Source organism: Dama dama, chromosome 5, assembly GCF_033118175.1.
Source record: "Dama dama isolate Ldn47 chromosome 5, ASM3311817v1, whole genome shotgun sequence".
NCBI lineage: Eukaryota > Metazoa > Chordata > Mammalia > Artiodactyla > Cervidae > Dama > Dama dama.
The window spans coordinates 38,613,650-38,635,426 of record NC_083685.1 but is presented as its reverse complement, the minus strand read 5'-3'; the positions used below and the strand labels follow the sequence as shown (position 1 = coordinate 38,635,426).

Genomic DNA, 21,777 nt, shown 5'->3' with positions numbered 1-21,777 from the left:
TATAGCTTAGTTATTGCTGAAGTTATTTAAAACAGAATTCCATGATGGTTAGTTATCTGAAAAAAAAACAGGCTCAGTAAACCAAAAGTTTGTGTAACTTCTCTATTGGACAGAAATTATTTTAATTAATATATTAAAAAATAGTTTAATGGAAATGATTATACAATGTACATATTTGGTATTTAAAATTTCCTCTAAACATATAATTTTACAACCATGAAACTGGAGTCAACTTTTCCAATGGCAATAATGTATGACCAGTTAAGTGGTAATTAAAACGGTTTAAGCAAAATGCACATCAAAGTTGTATCTTTTTAAAAATCAATTTTTATCACTAATTCTGGAGAATTTACACTTTGCTTCTGTTCTCGGAAAAAAAACCTCAGAATTTGCAACAAATGCATTAAAATTAAAGATCAACAAAACTCAACTGCCATAGATAGCTTGAGAATAAACACAATGGAAGAGTAAGCATAAGTACAGTCCATTTTTCTAATTAAGAGTGATATCTATACTTCGAAATTCCTAAAAACAGATGGGAGACTGGTTCAGCATTTAAGATAGAAGCACATTTAAATTAATGGAGGCTGGCAGGAGAGCTGATGGTTTTAGCATAAATAATAAAAAAAGATACTACATTTCCTAATCTATCAGTTGACAGTACTTTCCCAGCAGAAATTTGGAATCTAATCCAAGTTCACGTGAATGCAAACTGGCTCATCTAGTTCAAAAGTAACTGCTTGTGGTCAGGTCCTCCAGGGCAGTTCATCTTATTCTGCATTCTGACCTCGATCGCGGTCTTTTTCGCCCATAGTGGCCTCTGAGAGTAATCAATTTGTCCAGAAGGGAAGCTGCCTGAGATCCAATAGTGATAGCCTTCAACTAGATCTGATGGAGGCCATGTCCTTTTCATGAGGCAAGTGGGAACATCGCCCCATACCCCTACTATTTTTAGTTTTCACAACCTCCTTCCCGGTCCTTACTTGTTTCTTTTAGTCCCAGACCGAGAAAGTTAAACCAGCACCGGAATTTAATAGATTGAATGGGGGACCCGGATGACTGAAGAAAAGGACCGGCCTGGAGTGCCCTTTGGGGACAAAAAGGTTAAGGGCGTGGCATGGGGCAACTCTCCTAGCTCAAGTGCCCCTCCTAGCAGCGGCCCCAAAAGCCAGCGAGTCCCTCAGAATGGAAGACAAAGGAAGGCTCAGGGCCGAGTGGTGACGGGGTGGGTGGGGGCAGCGACTCGCGTGAGCTCGGGGACGTGAGAACGCAGCCCCCGCCCCCTTCTCCGCCCCCATCCTCGAGAAAGGCGGAGCCGCCAGGCAGCCCTCCGAGAGGTCTCCCCGCGGTGCAAAGCAGCTGGTCCCAAGCGGCTGCACACGCCCAGGCACGGGCGGCGACGGGACGGTACAGTAGGGGAGGGGCGAGGCAGGGGGCGGAGCCGGCGGCCGAAGAAAGGCCGGGCGGCCGGGAGGGGCGGGGCCTGGGCAGAGAGGGCGGGGCCGCGGGGCGGGGCGGAGCCGGCCGGTCCCGGGCTGCCTGAGACAGTCACAGCCCTGACGGCGGCGGCGGCGGCGGCGGCGGCAGCGACGGCGGTTGGCCAGTGGGGGTTGGGAGGAGCACGGCGGAGCTGCTGGGGCAGCTGGAACTGGCAGTTGCCGGGGGCCAAGAGGAGGATCTGGAGCCGGGAGCGTTCTCCGGGCCGGGCGGAGGAGGCGGCTGCAGTGAGAGTTCAGGGAACGCTGGCGGCGGTGGCTTCTCAGCAAAGCAAGTGTCTGAGACTGAGACTCCGCAGCGGCGGCGGCGGCGGCGGCGACAGCCGGGACCGAGGTAACCGAGGGGCGGCGGCGGCAGCAGCGGTGGAAACGAGGCCCCACCCTCAGGTCGGAATCTCGGGGGCTGTGGCTGGGCTCGGACCTCACCCACCCACCCTTTTCAGCCCCGGGCTCCAGACCCGACTTCTCGCGTCGTTCCGCCGCGGGCCGGGCAGGGGCGGGAGCAGCGCCCGGGGTTGGGGGCGCGGAGCTGGACACCGACCCGAGGCGACCCCACATCTAGGATTGGCGAGGACGTCGGGCACCCCTTCCCCCTTCAGAGGACACACCCCGATCTCGGGGCGGGGCGGGTGTCTAGGCGTTCCCAGCCTTCTGGAAGGAAGACCTCAGGGTGCAGGCTGCACCTCGGTCCGTGGCCTCTCCGAGGTGGCCCTCCTGTGGCTCCTTGGGGCCACTGAACCCGAAGGAGGTTCCTGTCGCTGGGAATCCCGGAGTTTCTTTTGTCTATCAGCTGGAACTAGAGGCCGGAACTGTAGGCAAACACCCACCAGCCCAAGCCATCTATTCCTTATCCCTTTCCTGCCTGGAAGGAATTCTCCCCGGCAGCCTTTTCTCCGGCCAGAGGAGTAGATTTCATGCCTTACCCCCTCTCCGAAACCTTCCTCTTTGGCGCAGAGGAACGAAGGATTCGCGTAGTACCTTGTGTTTGGATTTTTATCATTCGTGTAAGCTCACCCCTTTCCCCTTTTTTCTTTTTAACCCGTTCCCATCCAGCCGCAACCCTGATACTCATCCGCTAGATTTTGCAAACTATCAACAAAGGAGTGTGGCCAGTCAACAGAGCCCTTTTAGTGGCTGGTCTGTGCAAGTTGATAGAGCTTCCTTAACTGGCGCTATTTGGCCAAGCTTGTCGGAAAGACCTTTTTGGCTAGAGTTAAGGATGATACTGCATGTGCCTAAAGTCTTTATTTCTCCTTTCTACAGTGAGGTTGTAAAAATCCAGGGTAACTTGATTCAAATGTAGCTGTTTGGGAAGCCTAACTATAGAGGAAGAGAAGTACAGAAAGGAAAATGTAATTATGATTTTGGTGTAGTTATCCAACTTTTTGAAAGTGCCAAAGATGAAGTGTATGAGTTTTTGAGATTACTATAACTGGATAATTGTATTCTTTGACAAATAAGCTTTTTAGCATGTGATATTTTGCACGAAGATATTTTTGTTTTTATTTAGTTGCTAGTGGGAATTATTGATTACCTGGACATCTTAAACGCAGAAACTTGTGAACAGGTTCATTAAGAATCTATCTTGAAAAATGCATTTTATGAATGCTTTGAATTAAGAAGGTGTTAACAGTGGTTTGCCATTTTTGCCACATAAGAGACAGTAATCTGAAACAGTTCACTCTCTGGCAGTTGTCCAGATGCCTAAAACCTGCAGGGTCTAGTACTTTGACTATCCTTCAGCAAGAAGTATAGCACTAAGAATCTACTGTGTAAATGTAATCCCTTTGATAGCATTTAACTGTAATGGACACGTTTTTCTGCATCTAATTTTCAGATACAGAGTTAACGCTGGAAATCTGGAGAAGCATTTTATACAAATTGAAAGATTGGGCTTTCTCTTCAGTTTTCCAGATGTATTGTCTCATCTGCATACTTGAAATATCCACAATCACATAAACTCCAGATGTAACCATGGAGTTACGCGACCCATCAAGATTTAGGAAAAGTGTGGCCAAGGTTCGGAACCAGGCAGTTTTCCACCAGTTCAACAATTAATATAAACATATATTCTCTGCTGATTATCAGGAATAAAGAGCCAAATAAAGTCATGCACATTCTGTTGGCAGATGGACTCTGTGGCTGTTCAATTTTACTGTAACTGGTTACTCTGCCATTCAAAGTCAACTTAATATGCAAGTTCCGTCCAAATGGATGTAAAGATCTGTGTTGATGTACCCAGATGCTAGCAAATGTTGACGGTAAGAAACCTATTATGACTAATCCTTGGGAAGAGAAAGTCTGCAAAATGGCTCAAACGAGTTTACTGCAGGGGAAGCAGTTTTACTGTAGGGAGTGGGTTTTCCACAAGCTTCAGCATTGCCTCCAGGAGAAGACTAACTGCTGCAACAGTGCTGTCAACACACCACCCCTTGTAATGAATTCTGGGAATAATGCTAGTGTTGGCTCTGGGAAAGGAGCTGCCTGGGGTGTGTTACTGGTAGGAGGGCCTGGTAGTGGCAAGACAGCCTTATGCACTGAACTCTTGTGGCCAAGTTCACCTACAAGCTTGCAGAGAGGTTTACATCGCCAGGCTTTGGCCTTTCATTTCTGCAAAGCGCAGGACTCTGATACTTTGTGTGTCGGAGGGTTTATTAGAGGTCTGGTTGCTCAGATCTGCCGTAGTGGACTACTCCAAGGATATGAGGACAAACTAAGGGATCCAGCAGTTCAAAGCCTCCTACAACCCGGGGAATGTGAGAGAAACCCAGCGGAAGCATTTAAAAGGTAACAAATAAGTCATGGTCATGGTGTTCTCTTTCTTTGCAAAAATTAAATTTTTTTTTTTTTTTCTGTTTTGTATTTCTTAACTTTGCGAGTACTTTTACTCTGTGTATTTGGGGATAATCTGTGGTTGTGAAACACTTGTATACTTTGAATGTTGAAGGAAACAAAATTTAAGCTTTGTATTGTAGGGATATTAATTAAAAGTATATCTTTTACTTGTTTAATAACAGAGTGTGAAGCACTAAAGAAACCTAGAGAGGTGTGGTATTCTTGCAGACTTTTTAACACGTGAGTGCCATCCAGTAAAACTCGGGCAAATCTGTTTTCTTCTGCTGTTAGCCATCAAAATCTGTTATATCATTCTGAAATTAATGAGCACATCTGTTAGGCAAATACCTGTATCACAAATTTGAAATTCCAAGCTTGATGGACAGTGTTCAATACGGAATTATCAATAATGCAAACCTGAATATTAAACTCTACTTTTTAAGAGATGTAAGTGTGCATAAACGAATCTTTTCCTCTTGACTTACTACTTTTTCTGGAGGTACTGTCACTTGAAGAGCTGACTTTTCATTTCCGATAAGTAATTTCATAAATTGTCGATTTATTGAAATCTTAGAAAATGTTTTGAAAAGCTTGGTCTAAGTTGAACTTAGTCTAACTAAAGTATGTAACTATGTAGTTTGATTGAAATTAGTTAAATAAGTTATGTAAATTTTTAATATTTTAAAATATTTAAAATCAAGTCTGATAACTTGCATATTTTTGATATATTCTGATCATGAGCAAATCTTTCTGTATAGTAGCAGAGATTTTCTTTAAAAAGATCCTTCTACTCAGATCATTTTTCTATATTTTTCTCTCCCGGGTGAATTTTAGTTACTAATTGAAGGTATAAGAAGCAGATACAGCTGTGTGTAAAAACCACATCAGTATTGATTTTCTGATTGACAGAAGGATCTAAACATTTTGTAATCCCAGTCTGTACTTGGGGAGGGAAAGTCTAATATTTCTACTTGTACCATTCTGGTACTCATAGTTTTCTACTGGGTCTTTCAAAAACTTGGGTCACTTTCTTTTTCACTTAAGTAATGAATCAGTGGTCTTCCAAGTGGCTCAGTGGTGAAGAATCTGCCTGTCAATGCAGGAGACACAGGTTTGATCCCTGGGCCAGGAAAATACCCTGGAGGAGGAAATGGCAACCTACCCCAGTATTGTTGCCTGGAGAGTCCCATGGACAGAGGAGCTTGGCAGGCTGCAGTCCATGCGGTTGCAAAGAGTCAGACATGACTGAGACAGCATGCACAATGATGATTGAGTCATTAAATAAACTAGGTAACCCCTTGGTATTGGAAAAGCTGTTTTTGATAATTCGTAGAGCTACATGGTTCTTTGAGACTGTGAAGTGGTAATATAACCATCGTCAAATGCCGACATACTTAACAGTTAAAAAGATAGTTTTACATAGTCTATGACATTAGATGATCTAGGCCTCTGCTTTTGGACAAATAGTTAAGATTTTATTGTGGCTTTTACTGGTGTTTGATTGACTTGTTAAATAAATCTTTGGAGAATTTTAATAGGCATATATTTGATTTCGGCAGGGATAGATGTAATTCAACAAGTAGACAATGGAACAAAAGGTCATTATTTTCAAAGAGTTAAACAATATTTTGAGGGAGACAGAGATGGATGTAGTTCATCATAACATAATGGGAGGTAAGATACAAACAAAAGTAATTATTTTTTTCATTTTTGACAAAAACAATCTCCCAAACCAGATTGTGTATTGTTACTTTCTTAACATCTAACACTTGATAATCAATACTGATGACTTCATATATTTATGTGTGCAATAATTTAATGGTAATAGTAATTTGATATAGTTCTTCACAGATCCATAAAATTGGGGAAATTTCAGAGTGATTCAGTAACTGATGCTTTTTATCTACTTTTCTTCAGTTTTACTTCCTAATTTTTTATCCTTGTTTTTTTACCCTTAATGATACTGGGTACAATATGCACTGCTGCAAACTAACTTCTTTCATGGAGTCACATAGCTTAAGTAGTAACTTGTTAGTTACCAGTTTTTTGAAATCACATTTTTTTCATGATTAAAAAAGACTGAAAATAACTTCATGTTTAGTTAAATATTGCTACTTTCTTTTTTTTCTGACATAGTAGAATATACTCTGTTGATTCTGAGATTTAGTTGTCAAGAAATTTCTTCTGATATCCATTCATTCATTCTTACAGCAAATGTTTATTGAGAGCTTTTTGTGTTTTAAGCACAGTTCAGCTATAGATATTTATTGAGAACTGTCTGTGTTAGGTAGAATTCAGCTCTAGATAAATTAGTGAATAGAACAGACAAAATACACTGTCTTCATGGAGTTTTAAGTTCTTAACGCTAACATTTATCTTATTTCTATAAAAAAATAATACTTTGGGTAAATACTTGCTATTGTGTAGATGCAGCACACACACATTTTAACACTGATGGAACTGGATCATCCATTAAAGGGAATGATGAAGACACATTAATTTCTTATTTTTGTTCTTTTCCATTTTTCTTTCTTCACTGGTTAAAATGCAAAGCTGTTGTTACTACACTTAGAATATATATATTTCTTCTATTTCTATTGATGGAACTAAGATGACAACCATTACATTTTTACTTGTTTAGAGAACCAAAAGCTGATATATTTCATTCTGCCTCCTGTTTCATGCTTATATGGGAAATCTTTGCATTTTGTATTGAATTGACTTTTCTAGAGTTAGCAGTAGAGATAGTTTCCTAGTAGCCCTATAACTGTAAAACAAATTCCAGTTGTTTTTGACCAAAGGATCAAGTTAAGGAATGAGGGAGGGGTTAGTGGTTTTAGATCCTGTGATTGGTTCAGAAGCACAATGAAAGATGGTTATTTTTTCAACCACCCCCCATCCCCAAGGCTAGGGTCTTTTTGGAGAGAGAGATGATGTGGAGTGGAAGTACAAAGCTTTGTTCCTAGTAGATATTATTATTTCTAGTTAACAATCTGCAAGGCCAGATGTGAACTTTCTGTGTGATGTCAATTTTCCAGGTTGGGTAAAAAGATTTTGTTCTTTGTAATGTTGACAGTAGCAGTAGTGTTAGTCGCTCAGTCGTGTCCAACTCTTTGCGACCCCATGGACTGTAGCCCACCAGGCTCCTCTGTCCATGTGATTCTTCTGGCAAGAATACTGGAGTGGGTTGCCATTCCCTTCTCCAGGGGATCTTCCCGACCCCGGGGGTCAAATCTGGGTCTCCTGCGTCGTAGGCAAATTCTTTACCATCTGAGCTACAGGTAATGTTGATAGGAATTATTAAACATCTTCAGTGGTAACCTCAAATTAAGTATAAATGGAATAAAGTTGTGACGAAGAATTAAGGATGAACAACTCTAAACTTTGAGAGTGTAGCACAAAAATTTTATGAAAAGTGGTGAAATGTAACAATGGCTTGTTAGAAAAAGATTGGGAGCTAGAAGACTGGACTCTGACATTTGTTCCTTATGTTGAATAGGAATCCTTGAATAGTGGGATTTTCTTTCTAATCTTTCTATCTCCTCCTTAAACATTTTATACTTCTTTCCTCATAGCTCTTCAGATCCTTAACTTCTTTTGTAATTACTTATGCATACATGTTTTGTTATCTCCTCTATTAGGCATATGTTTCTTCATAACATTATTCATGACTGATTAATATTTTATGTTTATGACAGCACTTTGAGCAGCATTTTGCATATCGTAAGTGTTATATGAGTATCATTTGAGTGAATGAATCCTGCTACTTACCTATCTAGAATATGTTTGAACCTGATTGAAGGACAGCTGAAGCTCTTGTGTAAGAAAGGAAATTGAAATGTTACATCATTTAAGTGAGTGTTAAATGCAGACCAGGCTGATATAGTGATTATTAATTTATTAACCTGACGTCTGCTCTCTAGCATGTATGACTGGCATTGGTTCAGATAGAGATGTCTATCTTCTGTCTCAACTGACTCCAAGTATTTTTGGCAGATTCAACAAAGGGGCAAACGACAGAATGGGACTGGGGTGTGTTCTTCTTTCTTACCCTCAGTTGTGGGGTATTTTCAGGGCAAAATAGTTCCTTTCCATTATCTGTTTTGTATATCTAAGACTACTTAAGATAAGTGCTCTTAACTACTAAATCTGATATCTACATATTTACAGAAAGATGTTTAAGCCTAAGAGCTTCTGAATCCACTTTTAATCTATCTTTAGCCTTAGATGATGTATGTTAGTAATTTTTTTCATTATTAGTGCTTTCTTCTCTTCAGAATCCTCGGTCTGACTATATTCTTTGATGGTGCTTTCTCTAGGTTCTCTCTGGCTGTTTGTCCACCAAAGCCCCTTTAGGTCATCTCCATTTGTTTGTACACTCCTTCAATAATTTACTTACATGGCTGCCAATGCTTGTGTCTAACATGATAGCAATCCAGTCTACATCAACAACCTTTCTCTTCATTCTGATCAACATATATCTTTTCACTGGAGTGTCCCTCACCGACTTGCCTCTGTTCAACCCATTATCTCTTTTAGTGTTTCTATTCATTGACACTGATATATTTCTTAAACAAAAAGTCAGCACCTGCTGTGTGCCAGATGTGTGCTAATATGCAGATAACAGGACTGAAGTGGTGAACCAAACAGGACACAGAAGTGGGGAGAAATACATTGCACAAATAATCACAAAAATTAAAAAATGCAGCTTTGCTAAGTGCTAAGAAGGAGGGACACAGGCCAGTAAGAAAACATACAATATAAGGCTTGATTGTTATCTAAGTTGCTCCGTAATTACTCTTATTTTCTAAACCCTTTCTACTTAAAAGTATGATTTTGAGGTCAACAATATTGGCATACCCTGGGAGGTTATTACTAAAGCAGAATCTTAAATTACTGAAGTGAATCTGCCTTTAAAAAACATTTCTAAGTGAATTCTGTGCGCATTGACGTTTGAGAAGCACTGCCCAGGGTAGACACTAGAGTTTTCTTTTGACTTTTTTCTGTTATGTTTTTCTATTCCATGGTATCTCATCTTTTTCTTGGAATGGTTCGTGAATTCTTTTATCCTAATCTAGAATTTTTGTTCGTCATCCTAGGTGCTCTACTTAACCTTAGCATCTCTATATTGTGATTCCTTTTGGTAATGGCCAATTAGCCAAAGTAAAACAGTGCTTTCTTTAGGTCATTCCTCTGAGCCTGTGATAATGTAAACAACAAATTTAAATTTGTCTACTTGACTTTAAAAGTTCTTTACAATTTGGTTCTGTTCCATCTAAAGTATGTATTATGTTTCCAGACTTCACCAGAACACATTAAGCGCATTTATTCTTTCAGGAAATATTTTTAAACTTATGAGACAATGTTAAAGTTGATAAGAGATATGAATAAGAATATTCCCATTTTTCTTATTGTTTAGTAAGAACTTAATATACTTAGTAAGAATATGGACCTTTTGTTTGTTATATGTTGCAGATTTTTTTTAGTTTTAACTTTGTTTTTAGCAATTTTGCTTAAATGGTTTCTATACAATGAAATGATTTGATTTTATAAAGTAAAATAAGTAAACACTCTTCTTGTCTTAAAAAAATCTTTGAAGTGTATTCTGATCGGTTGCCTGTCTTTATTCTCTAGTTGTTTTAGTTCTTTGTGTTAGTGTGTTAGTCTCTCAGTTGTGTCTGATTCTTTGCAACCCCATGGACTGTGGCCCACCAGGCTCCTCTGGTAATGGCATTTCCCAGGCGAGGATGCTAGAATAGGTTGCCATTTCCTTCTCCAGGGGATCTTCCCCACTCAGGGATCAAACCCTGGTCTCCTGCATTGCAGGCAGATTCTTTAGTGTCTGAGCCACCGGGAAAGTCCTGTCTTTGACTATACTATATATAATTGTTTCGAATTTCAAACCAACTTCTCTTTCATGTTATCTTAATTTCAGAAATATCCCTATTATCATTTTCTTTTCTACAACACATGTAATATAACTGAATGCAGTGCTCAGATGCTTAGTCGTGTCCAACTGTGCGACCCCGTGGACTGTAGCCCACCATGTTCCTCTGGCACTGGATTCTCCAGGCAAGAATACAGGAGTGGGTTGCCATTTCCAGGATCTCCTGACCCAAGGGTGGAACCCACTTCTCTTACGTCTCCTGCATTGGCAGGCGGATTCTTTACCACAGGTGGCACCCAGGAAGCCCAGTGTAGCTAATAATCTTTGATAATAATGTAGAATTTGAAAATGTTCATGTAATTACTTAATGAAAATAAGAGTTAATTAAGAGAATTATATCTTATTTGTAGTTATCTTGAAAAACGATTTGGAATGTTTCAAGAACTTGTAATCTTTTTACAGTTGTGACTCCAGAAGTGAATACGTAGATATTGCTGTGGATTGAATTATTTGCTTTTGTTCTTCTCTCTATGTATCCTTGATCTTTTCCACGTGATATTCAGTGCTTCTACTAGAGAAGCGTCCTCTGCCTTTTGATTTTGGCTCAGCCATGTGATATGGGGGATGTTAGCAGACGTGATCCAGACAGAGACTTAGCACGCGCACGAGTGCCTGGGCTTCTCCTCTTTGAGGCACGTCACCTTGAGAAGGATATGTTCTGGCCAGCTAGTTGGGCCCAAGAGGATGAGGGGGATGTGGTGCAATCCTGACCCAACTCAAAGCTTGACTCTAAGTCTGGAATACAACAAATGCACAGACACAGGACAAAGTATAAATGATTGTTATTTTAAGCTCCTGAGTTTTGAGGCGGTTGTGGTATACCACTCTTGTGGAAAAAACTAACAATCCAAAAATGAAGGAAATGATATTTCAAATAGGAAATCATTAATTTTCATAAAAAATCTGAGAGTCTTCATTGATCCCCTGTTTCACTCCTCCCCTTCCCTGATTCTGTCAACTACTTTTGTTCTGTTTCCAAGATAAATACCTCAATTTTTCTTCATCTCCATTGCTGCTACTCCCATATCCCTTGCAGTGATGCCCTAACTGGTCTTCTTGTTGCTGCTGTTATCCCTTTTATCTTCACAGATTAGTTAAGAGTATCAGATCTTGTTATTTCTCTGCTTAAAACCTGCAGATCACTTCTCATTACCTTCATAATAAATTCTAAGCTTTACATGGTCTGGCCCTTGCATAGCCATGGACTTTGACCTGTGCTGTTCTCAGCCTTGTTCTTTATTCCTCATCGCCATTGTCCTTATTATTGTTCTATAATAGGTCACGTTCTGGCCAACAGATATCTGTACAGCTCCCTGCTCTGATATCACTTAGGTGTACCAGCTTTAATGTTTCTTCCTTGGAGAGCTGCCTTTGTCCATTGAGTCTCCCTAGGCAATCATTTTCTTAAATCGCATCATCCCACTTTGCTTTCTTTTTGTCTTAATTTTCAGTGTCTATCATGATTGGGAATTATTTTGTGCATACTTTGACTTTCTAGCTAGCCTCTGGAATAGGCAAAGTACTTGTCTGTCTTGTGCCTTTATATCTCTAGGGCTTAGAATATAGCAGAGACTCATTACTTCTTGCATTAATAATTTTGTCACATTGATAATTTGCTCTAAACATATTCAGCTTGGAAATACTCTGTTTTCCTGTGGAATAATCTATACACATAGATAAAATAGTTATAGATGAAAAGTATTTAAAATCAGCATTTTGATGACTTTATTAGTGTCTTTTACAATTCATGTTGAAATTAATTTTTATCAAATGGAAACTTATTAACAACATCAGATTTATGTTATGTGATGTGAGTCATATGTCCCTCTTGCCTCTCTTCTACAAATCCATAGTTTCATCTTGAAACTCTTATCATTCTTTCAGACATTATCATTTAAAATTCATATTCACTTAGAAAGGAGAAAAGAATTTTGCAGTTTAAATCTCAGTTAATATGTTTGTTAAGTTGCTACTTTAGGGAGAGAAGCAACTTGCAAAATGGTGGACTTTACAGGAATTGAAAGGTAAACAATAATGGTACTAAAGGGGAAGAAATTGTAGAAAATAAATTATAGAGGAAATGATAGATTTCTCCCATCCCCAAAGCTTCAGTTATACAGGAAAATTAATAAACTAGAAAGACAAACATGCATGTACCTACTCATTTTGCCACATTTACTCTAAATCTGAGTTTTCTGTTTCTTTAAAAAAAAAAAAAATCCACATTGGCAGCCACCGAGGTATCCCATTCTAATTCTGATCTAGGTGACTCCCTAGGTGTCCCATCTGTGAATTTACTTGTTATGCATATGTAGTTTGACTAGTTTATATACATGGGGAGATATATATGTATTTATACATACTTGTTACATGCTTTAGTTCTGTACATTTTTAATTCCATATCAGCAATTCTCAAACTTTTTTATCCTAGGTCCCCTTTATACTCTTAAAAATTATTGACTACCACAAAGAATTTGTTTATGTGGATTATGTCTGGGTATCAATATTTGTTTATTTGAAATTTAAACTAATGTTTAATATATATTAACATATTTAATAGTAATAAATCTTATACATTAACATAATATTTTAATGAAAGAATACCTGAATTGCCCAAGACAAAAGGAAAAAAAAACACATAGCAGCATTGTTTTACATTGTTTTGCAAATCTTTTTACTATTAGTCTTAATAAAAGACAGCTGGGCTATCATGCTTATGTTTCTGCATGCAGGCTCTGGAAAAATCCATTTATCCTTGAGAAAGAACAAGAGTGAAAAAGGCAAATAACATCTTAGTTTTATTATGACCCTGACTGGGGACTTCTAGGGATCCCATAGTACACTTTGAAAAACATTGTTCTGTATAAATAGTATTGTGTTGCTAGTACTATCCTGCAATATTTTCTTTGTAATATTGTTTTTTGTTTGTTTAGCCATGTTGTTACGTGTGGATCTACATGGTTCACTTACTATACAGTATGCATGCATGCGTGCCAAATCACTTCTGTCTTGTCCGACTCTTTGTGATGCTATGGACTGTAGCCCAACAGGCTCCTCTGTCCATGAGATTCTCCAGGCAAGAATATTGGAGTGGGTTGCTGTGCCCTCCTCCAGGGGATCTTTCCCGCCCAGGGATCGAACCTGTGTCTTTTAGGTCTCCTGAGTTGGCAGGCAGATTCTTTACCACTAGTACCACCTGGCAAACCCACTATCCAGTATATAATTTCATTTTTTATACTATAATTCATTTATCGTCATGTTGATACTCATTTAAGATGTATTCAACTTTTTAACTTTACAAAACAGTTAAGAACATTCTTGGGTATCTAGTGTGCTTATATTAAGAATAAAGAAATGAAGGGTAATTCCAAGTTGAAGTAAATACTCAAGTATTAACTGAAATTTTGGATCTTAAGGTGTGTATATCCATCTTCAATTCAGAGATAGTACCAACTACTCTTTAAAATTTCATCAGTTTATACTCTTCTAAGAGTGTGTAATTTGAGTTTCCATTACTCTACTAGATCTCCAACACTTGCCATATTGTCAGAGTTCTTTCTGTTTTAGAAGGTGAATGTGAAATGGTATCTTATTATTTCAAATATCCTTGATCCTGTGCCTTGTCATTCTGCTTGTGCAATTTTTGTTTTGAAATGTATAAAATGGATATAATATCAGTCTTTTTATGATTTCCTTTATAGTTTGGCCTTTTGGGGTCTTAAAATTTAAAAAACTCGTTTTCTACTTGATTGTTCTAGTGGTACTTGTTGAATGGCTCATCTTTCACTATTGATTTTAATACTACTGCAGTCAGATACACATATACATAAACACACATGCATGATTTCTGAGTTCTCTATTCAACTTTGTTCATTCTTTTGTTGTTTTATCAAATATGTATTAGATAGCAGGAATGTACCAGGTACGTTCTTAATACTGGGTTATATTAGTTAAAATGTGGCAAGTATCATTTGTATTTATTGAGTTTATATTTTGAGGGTTGGTTGGGGTGGGTAGTTGGTAGAAAAGTGAAAAGTTAAGAAGACCGTGTATAATATATAGCATATCACTAGATAATAGTTGGTATGTGGAAAATCAAAACAGAGTAAGGATGATAGGAGTGATGTGCTGAGTAGGTTGGGGCCAAAGAGTTGCTATTTATATAGGGAAAGTTAGGGCATTCTGTAGGAAGTATCCAGACTGAGGAAATTCCAAGTGCAGAGTCCTGTGGTGGGAACTGGCTTAGAATTATCCAAGAAAAACAAAGGGAAACTAAGAGACAAGTAGAGATGTAGTTAGGAGCCACAGAATACATGGACTTGGAGGCCATTATAAGGATATTCACTTTTACTTTGAGGAGATGAGAAGACATTAAGTCTTTGAAACAGAGTAGTAAAACATCATATGACGTACGGGTTTAAAGGGTCACACTAGCTACCGTGTTAAGAACTGGGGTGGTTAACATGCCAGCAAGGAAACCAGTATGTGGCTAGTGCAGCAGTCAAGGGTGAGAGGCAATACTTGGACTTCGGTGAAGTGGTGGAGGTAGTGAGAAGTGTTTAAATAATTTTTTATCTAAGAAGCAAGGTCAGTAGTTGGAATGAACTTTGAGAAGAGGAAAGTGTAAAATACTCCTCTAGGCAAGTGGGGCATGGATGGTTTAGTGCTTCTCCAAGTGTGGTGTAGGCCCTGCAAGGTCAATTAAAAAAAAAAAAAATACTAACACATAATACAGTATTTGTTTTTTCACTGTCATTCTTTTTTGAGGGTATGATGAGGGCCACATGAGAGATTGAGTGCACAAATATGCTGACTGAGATTTTTATTAGGATTGCATTGACTTTTAGATTAATTTGTGGAAATTGACCTGTTTGCAATGGTGAATCCCCTAATCCATGAATATGGTACATCTCAACTTATTTAGATTGTTGTTGTTTTTTTTCAATTTTCCTCAGCAGTGTATTATAGTTTCTGCTATATAGGTCCAATACATCTTGGATTGGATTTATTTTCAAGTATTTGATTTTTTTTTATACTATTGTAAATTATATTATTTGTAAATACTATTTTATGTGTTTTTTAAAACATTAGTATGTAGGGATTCAAGTGATGTTTATATATTGACATTGTCACAAAGCAGTCTTGTGCAGGCCACTCATTGTCATTCTCTAATCACTTTCACTTTTGAAATATATTTCCGATTGGTACAGAGTTAGAGGTTTAGAAGGTGTGTGTGTGTGTGTGTGTGTGTGTGTGTGTGTATGTGTGTGTGCACGCACATGGGCGCATTTCCTTCAGCATTTTAAAAATACCTTTGGCATGTCTTATACATCTTCATTTATGTTGAAAAGTTTCTTGAAGACATGTTTTTGCTCCCTTGATAATGCCTTCTCTCTCTCTTTTTTTTTGGTTTCCTTTTAAGATTTCCTGTATTTGTGGTTTTTTCTTTGTTTTTTGGTAGTTTGACTTTGTCTTGTGTAAGTGTGGTTTCTTGGTAGTTTTCCTGTTTTTGGATTTACTGTGTTTCCTAAATCTGTGGATTGATTTTTTCATTAGTTTTAGAAAAGTCTCATCTGTTTACTTCGAGCTGATTCTCTTTCTTTGCAGACCACAATTGTGTGTAAGTTGTATCTTTCGAATGCATTCCTCATGTATTTTCCACACTACTCTGTTCTAGCCTTCTTTTCTCATTTTTGGGTATTTTCTTTTGGCCTTTATTTTGAATTTGTTAATCTCATCTTCCATTGTTATCAGGATGGTGTTGAATATACCCAAAGAATTTCTGACATCAAATACATACAGTTTTTTAGTTCTAAACTGGAGTTTTAATTCTTTGTTTTTATAGATTCTGAGTTTTTTTGGCTGAAATTCTTCATCTTTTATCCATTTTTTCCCCAATCTGTTTTCTTTAACATTTTGATTATGGTTAGTTTAGTCTATGCTAACAATAGTATCTAGATTGGAATCTGTGTTTATTGTTTCTTTTTCCTCTAAATTACCAATCACATATTTCTGCCCTCTTTCTGTCTGATAATCTTTGATTGTGTGTCAGACAGTGTGTCAAATGCTGTAAAGTCCCAGACAATATCTTTCATCAGAGAAGGTTTTCTTTGTTCTCATTTGGGCAGAGAGAGTGAGGAGCTGCTGTGAGTAGAGCCTGAGCTGGGCTGGGGCTCCTTTGAAGTCTTGCTGAGACTGCTAGTTTCTTTCTTTCATTTTGGTGTGGACCTTCTCAGCTTTTGATTGAGAGCTCCAAAAGGACTGTTGATAATTCACTTCTTCTCGAAGAAGTATTCATTTCGTTTTTTGACTTCCTGCCCTTTATACTTTCAAATTCTAACAAATGTCTTGAAGAGGGTGGCTTTTGTGTTTAAAGCAAGTTCCCTCCCTTTGGTAGAATTTTCTCTTTAGCATACAGACTGTGGGGGACTTTTAGACACAGTCATCCTAGTTCCCCAACTTTTAAAGTACAACCCAGAATTTAGCAGAGATACCGTGGAGAAAATCAGCCTGTTGTTAGGGACACTTCAGATTTGACTCTGCTCTCTGAAAGAGAAATGTCTGACCTGTTAAAGTTGGGGTGATTTTATTTCTTTGGCAGTGGCCCAAGTCTGATTCTTAATCCATACCTAAAGTCACTACATGCCTCAAATCAGCAAATGACCCCTTAGAAGAAATCAGCAGGCAGTTTCTTTTTGTTTTGTTCCTTTTGGATGAATTCCTGTCCTTTGGAGTTCTAATTCATTTTGCTCTCTTGCTTCAACGACCTCCTCATGTCTTTAAAAATGTAAATTTTGTAATGGATAACATTATTTTCTAGCTGTTGCAGTGGGAATTTTGGGCTGCTGCCACCTACTGCATTTTATCTGGCAGTGAAAGTCCCTATGAGGAAAATTTCTCTGGTTCTCTCCTGTTTTTACTTGATTTGTGCCTTTGCTTGTTAAGTAACTTCTTTTTAAAATAAATAAAATAATCTTTTATTTGTCTGAACATCACAGATTGGTTTTCTTTAAATTCTTTGGCAGTTTTATAAGTTACTTTCATTTGGACATGAACCCATATTCTGATTGTTCCATTTGCTGCTTTCTTTCAAAGCGCTAAGAATTTCGTTAATTTTTTCACTCTCCTTTTTGAATCACCATTTCTACCTCTGTTCTTGCTCTAATTGCTGACTGCCCCCACCACTCCCTACCATCAGTACAGTCTAGGATGATGGTCAATAATTGAGATATGAAGCTCCTACTCCAAGCCCGTACAAGTGATTTTGTAGATTTAGTCACTGACCCATGATCTTTTTAGGTTCAGTTCCTGTCTCCATGGAGGCTGATTTTTTGCCCTCCCTGCTGCTTCTTAAAAGCCGTAGCCCTAGGCGGTAGTCTGTGCTTTTTGTTTCCTTCTTTCATTATTCATAGGGAGAGCCCCTCTTCCAGCCCCTGGTTTCAAACAGTGAGTCTGAGTCCTATTAGTAGAGGCAGCAGAACTTGTCACAGTTTTTACTTCCACCATCTAATCTCCGGGCTGCCATTGCAGACTTGTTTGACAGGCTGAATGAAGTTTTAGGCTCATTTAGGCTTATAGCATTTTGCTTCTTTTCTGTTTCTGATACTTTGAAATGTTTATTTTATTTTTGACTCTGGTATTTTCCTTTTTTCTTCTTCTTTTAATATTTCATAATTCCCTGCTGTATTTTAGCTAATGGAGAAACAGTTCATGAAGTCCCAACAATATCCTGGTCAATGTCTAGAGAGGAATTTCACCCTATATTTTGGCTGAAGTCCTGCCCTGATTTTAATTATCAATTATACTCGTTAGATTTTTTAATAACTATATAATATGTGATCCCTGACTGGTTTGAGGTATCAGTTATACCCTATTCCACATTTTCACATGCTTTAATTTATTGGAGGGTAATTTCATTTCTGAAAGGAGATAGGGAAACAAGCTAAGTGTGCATCGCTTTAGATAAATGGATAAGGAAGTTGTCACACACACACACACACACACACACACACACACAATTCAGCCATAGGAAACATTTGTGGCAACATGAATGGATCCTGAGGGCATTATGCCGAATGAAATAACTCAGACATAGAAAGACAAATATTGTATGTTTTCACTTATGTTCAGAATCTAAAAACCAAACTCATTGAAATACAAATGATTAGATTTGTAGTTCCCAGAAGCAGGGGTTAGAAGTTGGGGGCATTAGATGAAAGTGGTCAGAAGGTACAAACTTCCAGTTATAAATAGGTCCTGGGAGTGTACATGCAGCATGGTGACTATAGTTAGCAATAATGTATATTTGAAAGATGCTAAGAGAATAGATCTTAAAGTTCTCATCACAAGGAAAAAAAATTATAACTGTGAGATAATGGGTGTTAACTAATCTTACTGTGGTAACATTTTGCAGTATGTACATATGTGTGTTATAGTCCTTAAACTTACACAAAATGTAGTATGTCAAGTATATATCTTAAGTAAACTGGAGAAAAAGAAAAGTAAGAACTTGGGTCTGTTTTCCTAAGACAAGATATATTAAGTAAGAAGTATTAGTGATTTAGTTTTTCTATTTCTCATGTTTTTAAAGCATTTATTTTAAAGTATAGCCTTTTGAAAGAATTTAATATTTCATTAATACAATGACAGGCTGGTATGTCAGCATTGTACTTCCAGATGATTTTGGAAAGGTGCTAGGTATATAGGATTAACCTTCTTGGTAAACTTAAAATGTATAATATTTTGATGACAGATTTAACCAGGTAGTACTAAAATTTTATTTATTTTAGTTTTTTAGAGATTTGGCTATGTTGGGTCTTCGTTGTTGCATGGGGGCTTTCTCTGTTTGCAGCGAGTGGGGGCTGCTCTTGGTTGCAGTGTTCCAGCTTCTCTTTGTGGTGGCTTCTGTTGTGGAGCAGAGGCTCTAGGGTGTGTGGGCTTCAGTCCTTGTGGCCTGAGGGCTCTAGAGCATGGGCCCAGTCGTTGTGGTGCACAGGCCTAGTTGCCTCGTGGCATGTGGGATCTTCCTGGACCAGGGATCGAACTGGTGTCCCCTGCATTGGCAGGAGAATGCTTAGCCATGGGATCACGAGAGAAGCCTAGTAGTAATTTCTTAGACTTCAGAATTCAAAATGGGTAATCTAGTAATACTGTGTATAATTTTTTTGGTTGGAAAAAACTTTCCTTTCTCAATTGAATTATCTTTGCAACACCTCGAAAAATCAGCTTCCTATATTTACACGGGTTTGTTTTTAGACTTAATGTGTCATTATGGTATTCTGCAAATACCATACTTTTTTTTTTTTACTTGTAAACTTCATTTTTTAGAGCATTTTTAGGTTCACTGCTTTCTTCTTAAGTGGAAAGTGCAGAGAGTTTCTGTTTATCCCCATACCTCCACACACACAGTCTCCTCCACTGTGAACATCCTGCATCACAGTGGTGTGTTTGTTATAATTGATGAATCTGCATTGACATATCATTATCATCCAAAGTCCATAGTTGACATTAGGGTTCACTCTTGGTATTGTATATCCAGTTGGTTTTAAGAAATGTATAATGACATGTATATACCATTACAGTATAGTTCTGTATGGTAAAACTACACAACATTTCACTGCTCTAAAAATCCTCTGTGCTCTGTCTACTCATCACTGCCTCCCTGTACTTTGGCAACCTGTGAGCCTTCTTTTTCCAGTTTTGCCATTTCCAGAATGTTTGACAGTCAGAAATCATATTGACTTTTTTCACTCTAATAAATTTTAAGATCCAGTTTAGTTCAGTCACTCAGTCATGTCCGACTCTTTGAGACACCATGAATTGCAGCACGCCAGGCCTCCCTGTCCATCACCAACTCTTGGAGTCCACCCAAACCCACGTCCATAGAGTCGGTGATGCCATCCAACCATCTCATCCTCTTTTGTCCCATTCTCCTCCCGCCATCAATCTTTCCCAGCATCAGGGTCTTTTCCAAAGAGTCAGATCTCTGCATCAGGTGGCCAAAGTATTGGAGTTTCAGCTTCAACATCAATCCTTCCAACAAACACCCAGGACTGATCTCCTTTAGGATGGACTGGTTGGATCTCCGTGCAGCCGAAGGGACTCTCAATAGTCTTCTCCAACACCACAGTTCAAAAGCATCAATTCTTCGGCACTCAGCTTTCTTTATAGTCCAACTCTCACATCCATATTTGACTCCTGGAAAAACCATAGGCTTGACTAGATGGACCTTTGTTGGCAAAGTAATGTCTCTGCATTTTATATGCTATCTAGGTTGGTCATAGCTTTTCTTCCAATGAGTAAGAGTCTTTTAATTTCAAGGTTGCAGTCACCATCTGCAGTGATTTTGGAGCCCCCCAAAACATAAAGTCTCTCACTGTTTCCCCATCTATTTGCCATGAAGTGATGGGACTGGATGCCATGATCTTACTTTTCTGAATGTTGAGCTTTAAGTCAACTTTTTCATTCTCCTCTTTCACTTTCATGAAGAGGCACTTTAGTTCTTCACATTCTGCCATAAGGGTGGTGTCATCTGCATATCTGAGATTATTGATATTTCTCCCGGCAATGTTGATTCCAGCTTGTGCTTCCTCCAGCCCAGTGTTTCTCATGATGTACTCTGCATATAAGTTAAATAAGCAGGGTGACAATAGATGTACTCCTTTTCCTATTTGGAACCAGTCTGTTGTTCCATGTCCAGTTCTAACTGTTGCTTCCTGACCTGCATATAGGTTTCTCAAGAGGCAGGTCAGGTGGTCTGGTATTCCATCTCTCAGAATTTTCCACAGTTTATTGTGATCCACACAGTCAAAGGCTTTGGTATAATCAATAAAGCAGAAATAGATATTTTTCTGGAACTCTCTTGCTTTTTTGATGATCAAGCAGATGTGGTCAATTTGATCTCTGGTTCCTCTGCCTTTTCTAAAACCAGCTTGAACATCTGGAAGTTCTCAGTTCAAGTATTGCTGAAGCCTGGCTTGGAGAATTTTGAGCATTACTTTACCAGGGTGTGAGATGAGTGCAGCTCTGCGGTAGTTTGAGCATTCTTTGGCACTGCTTTTCTTTGGGATTGGGATGAAAACTGACCTTTTCGAGTCCTGTGGCCACTGCTGAGTTTTCCAAATTTGCTGGCATATTGAGTGCAGCACTTTCACAGCATCATCTTTCAGGATTTGAAATAGCTCAACTGGAATTCTATCACCTCCACTAGCTTTGTTCGTAGTGATGCTTCCTAAGACCCACTTGACTTCACATTTCAGGATGTCTGGCTCTAGGTGAGTGATCACACAATTGTGATTATCTGGGTCATGAAGATCTTTTTTGTACAGTTCTTCTGTGTATTCTTGCCACCTCTTCTTAGTATCTTCTGCTTCTGTTAAGTCCATACCATTTCTGTCCTTTATTGAGCCCATCTTTGCCTGAAATGCTCCCATGGTATCTCTAATTTTCTTGAAGAGATCTCTAGTCTTTGCCATTCTATTGTTTTCCTCTATTTCTTTG

The 21,777-nt window shown here is 38.7% G+C and overlaps 1 protein-coding gene across 4 annotated transcripts in view; it reads left to right on the top strand.

Moving 5' to 3' along the window:
- Positions 1–1,562: 1,562 nt before the first annotated feature.
- Positions 1,563–21,777, top strand: part of ANKRD50 (ankyrin repeat domain containing 50) — a 37,092-nt gene continuing 16,877 nt past the window's right edge. The window contains exons 1-2 of one of the 4 annotated variants that reach the window (XM_061142309.1): positions 1,563–1,830; positions 3,334–4,283. In XM_061142309.1, coding sequence (XP_060998292.1) covers positions 3,739–4,283 — 545 coding nt within the window. In that variant the 5' untranslated portion in view covers positions 1,563–1,830; positions 3,334–3,738. Of the gene's footprint in view, positions 1,884–3,333; positions 4,284–21,777 lie in introns of all 4 variants that reach the window. The other 3 variants (XM_061142310.1, XM_061142312.1, XM_061142313.1) reach the window with 3 other exon arrangements.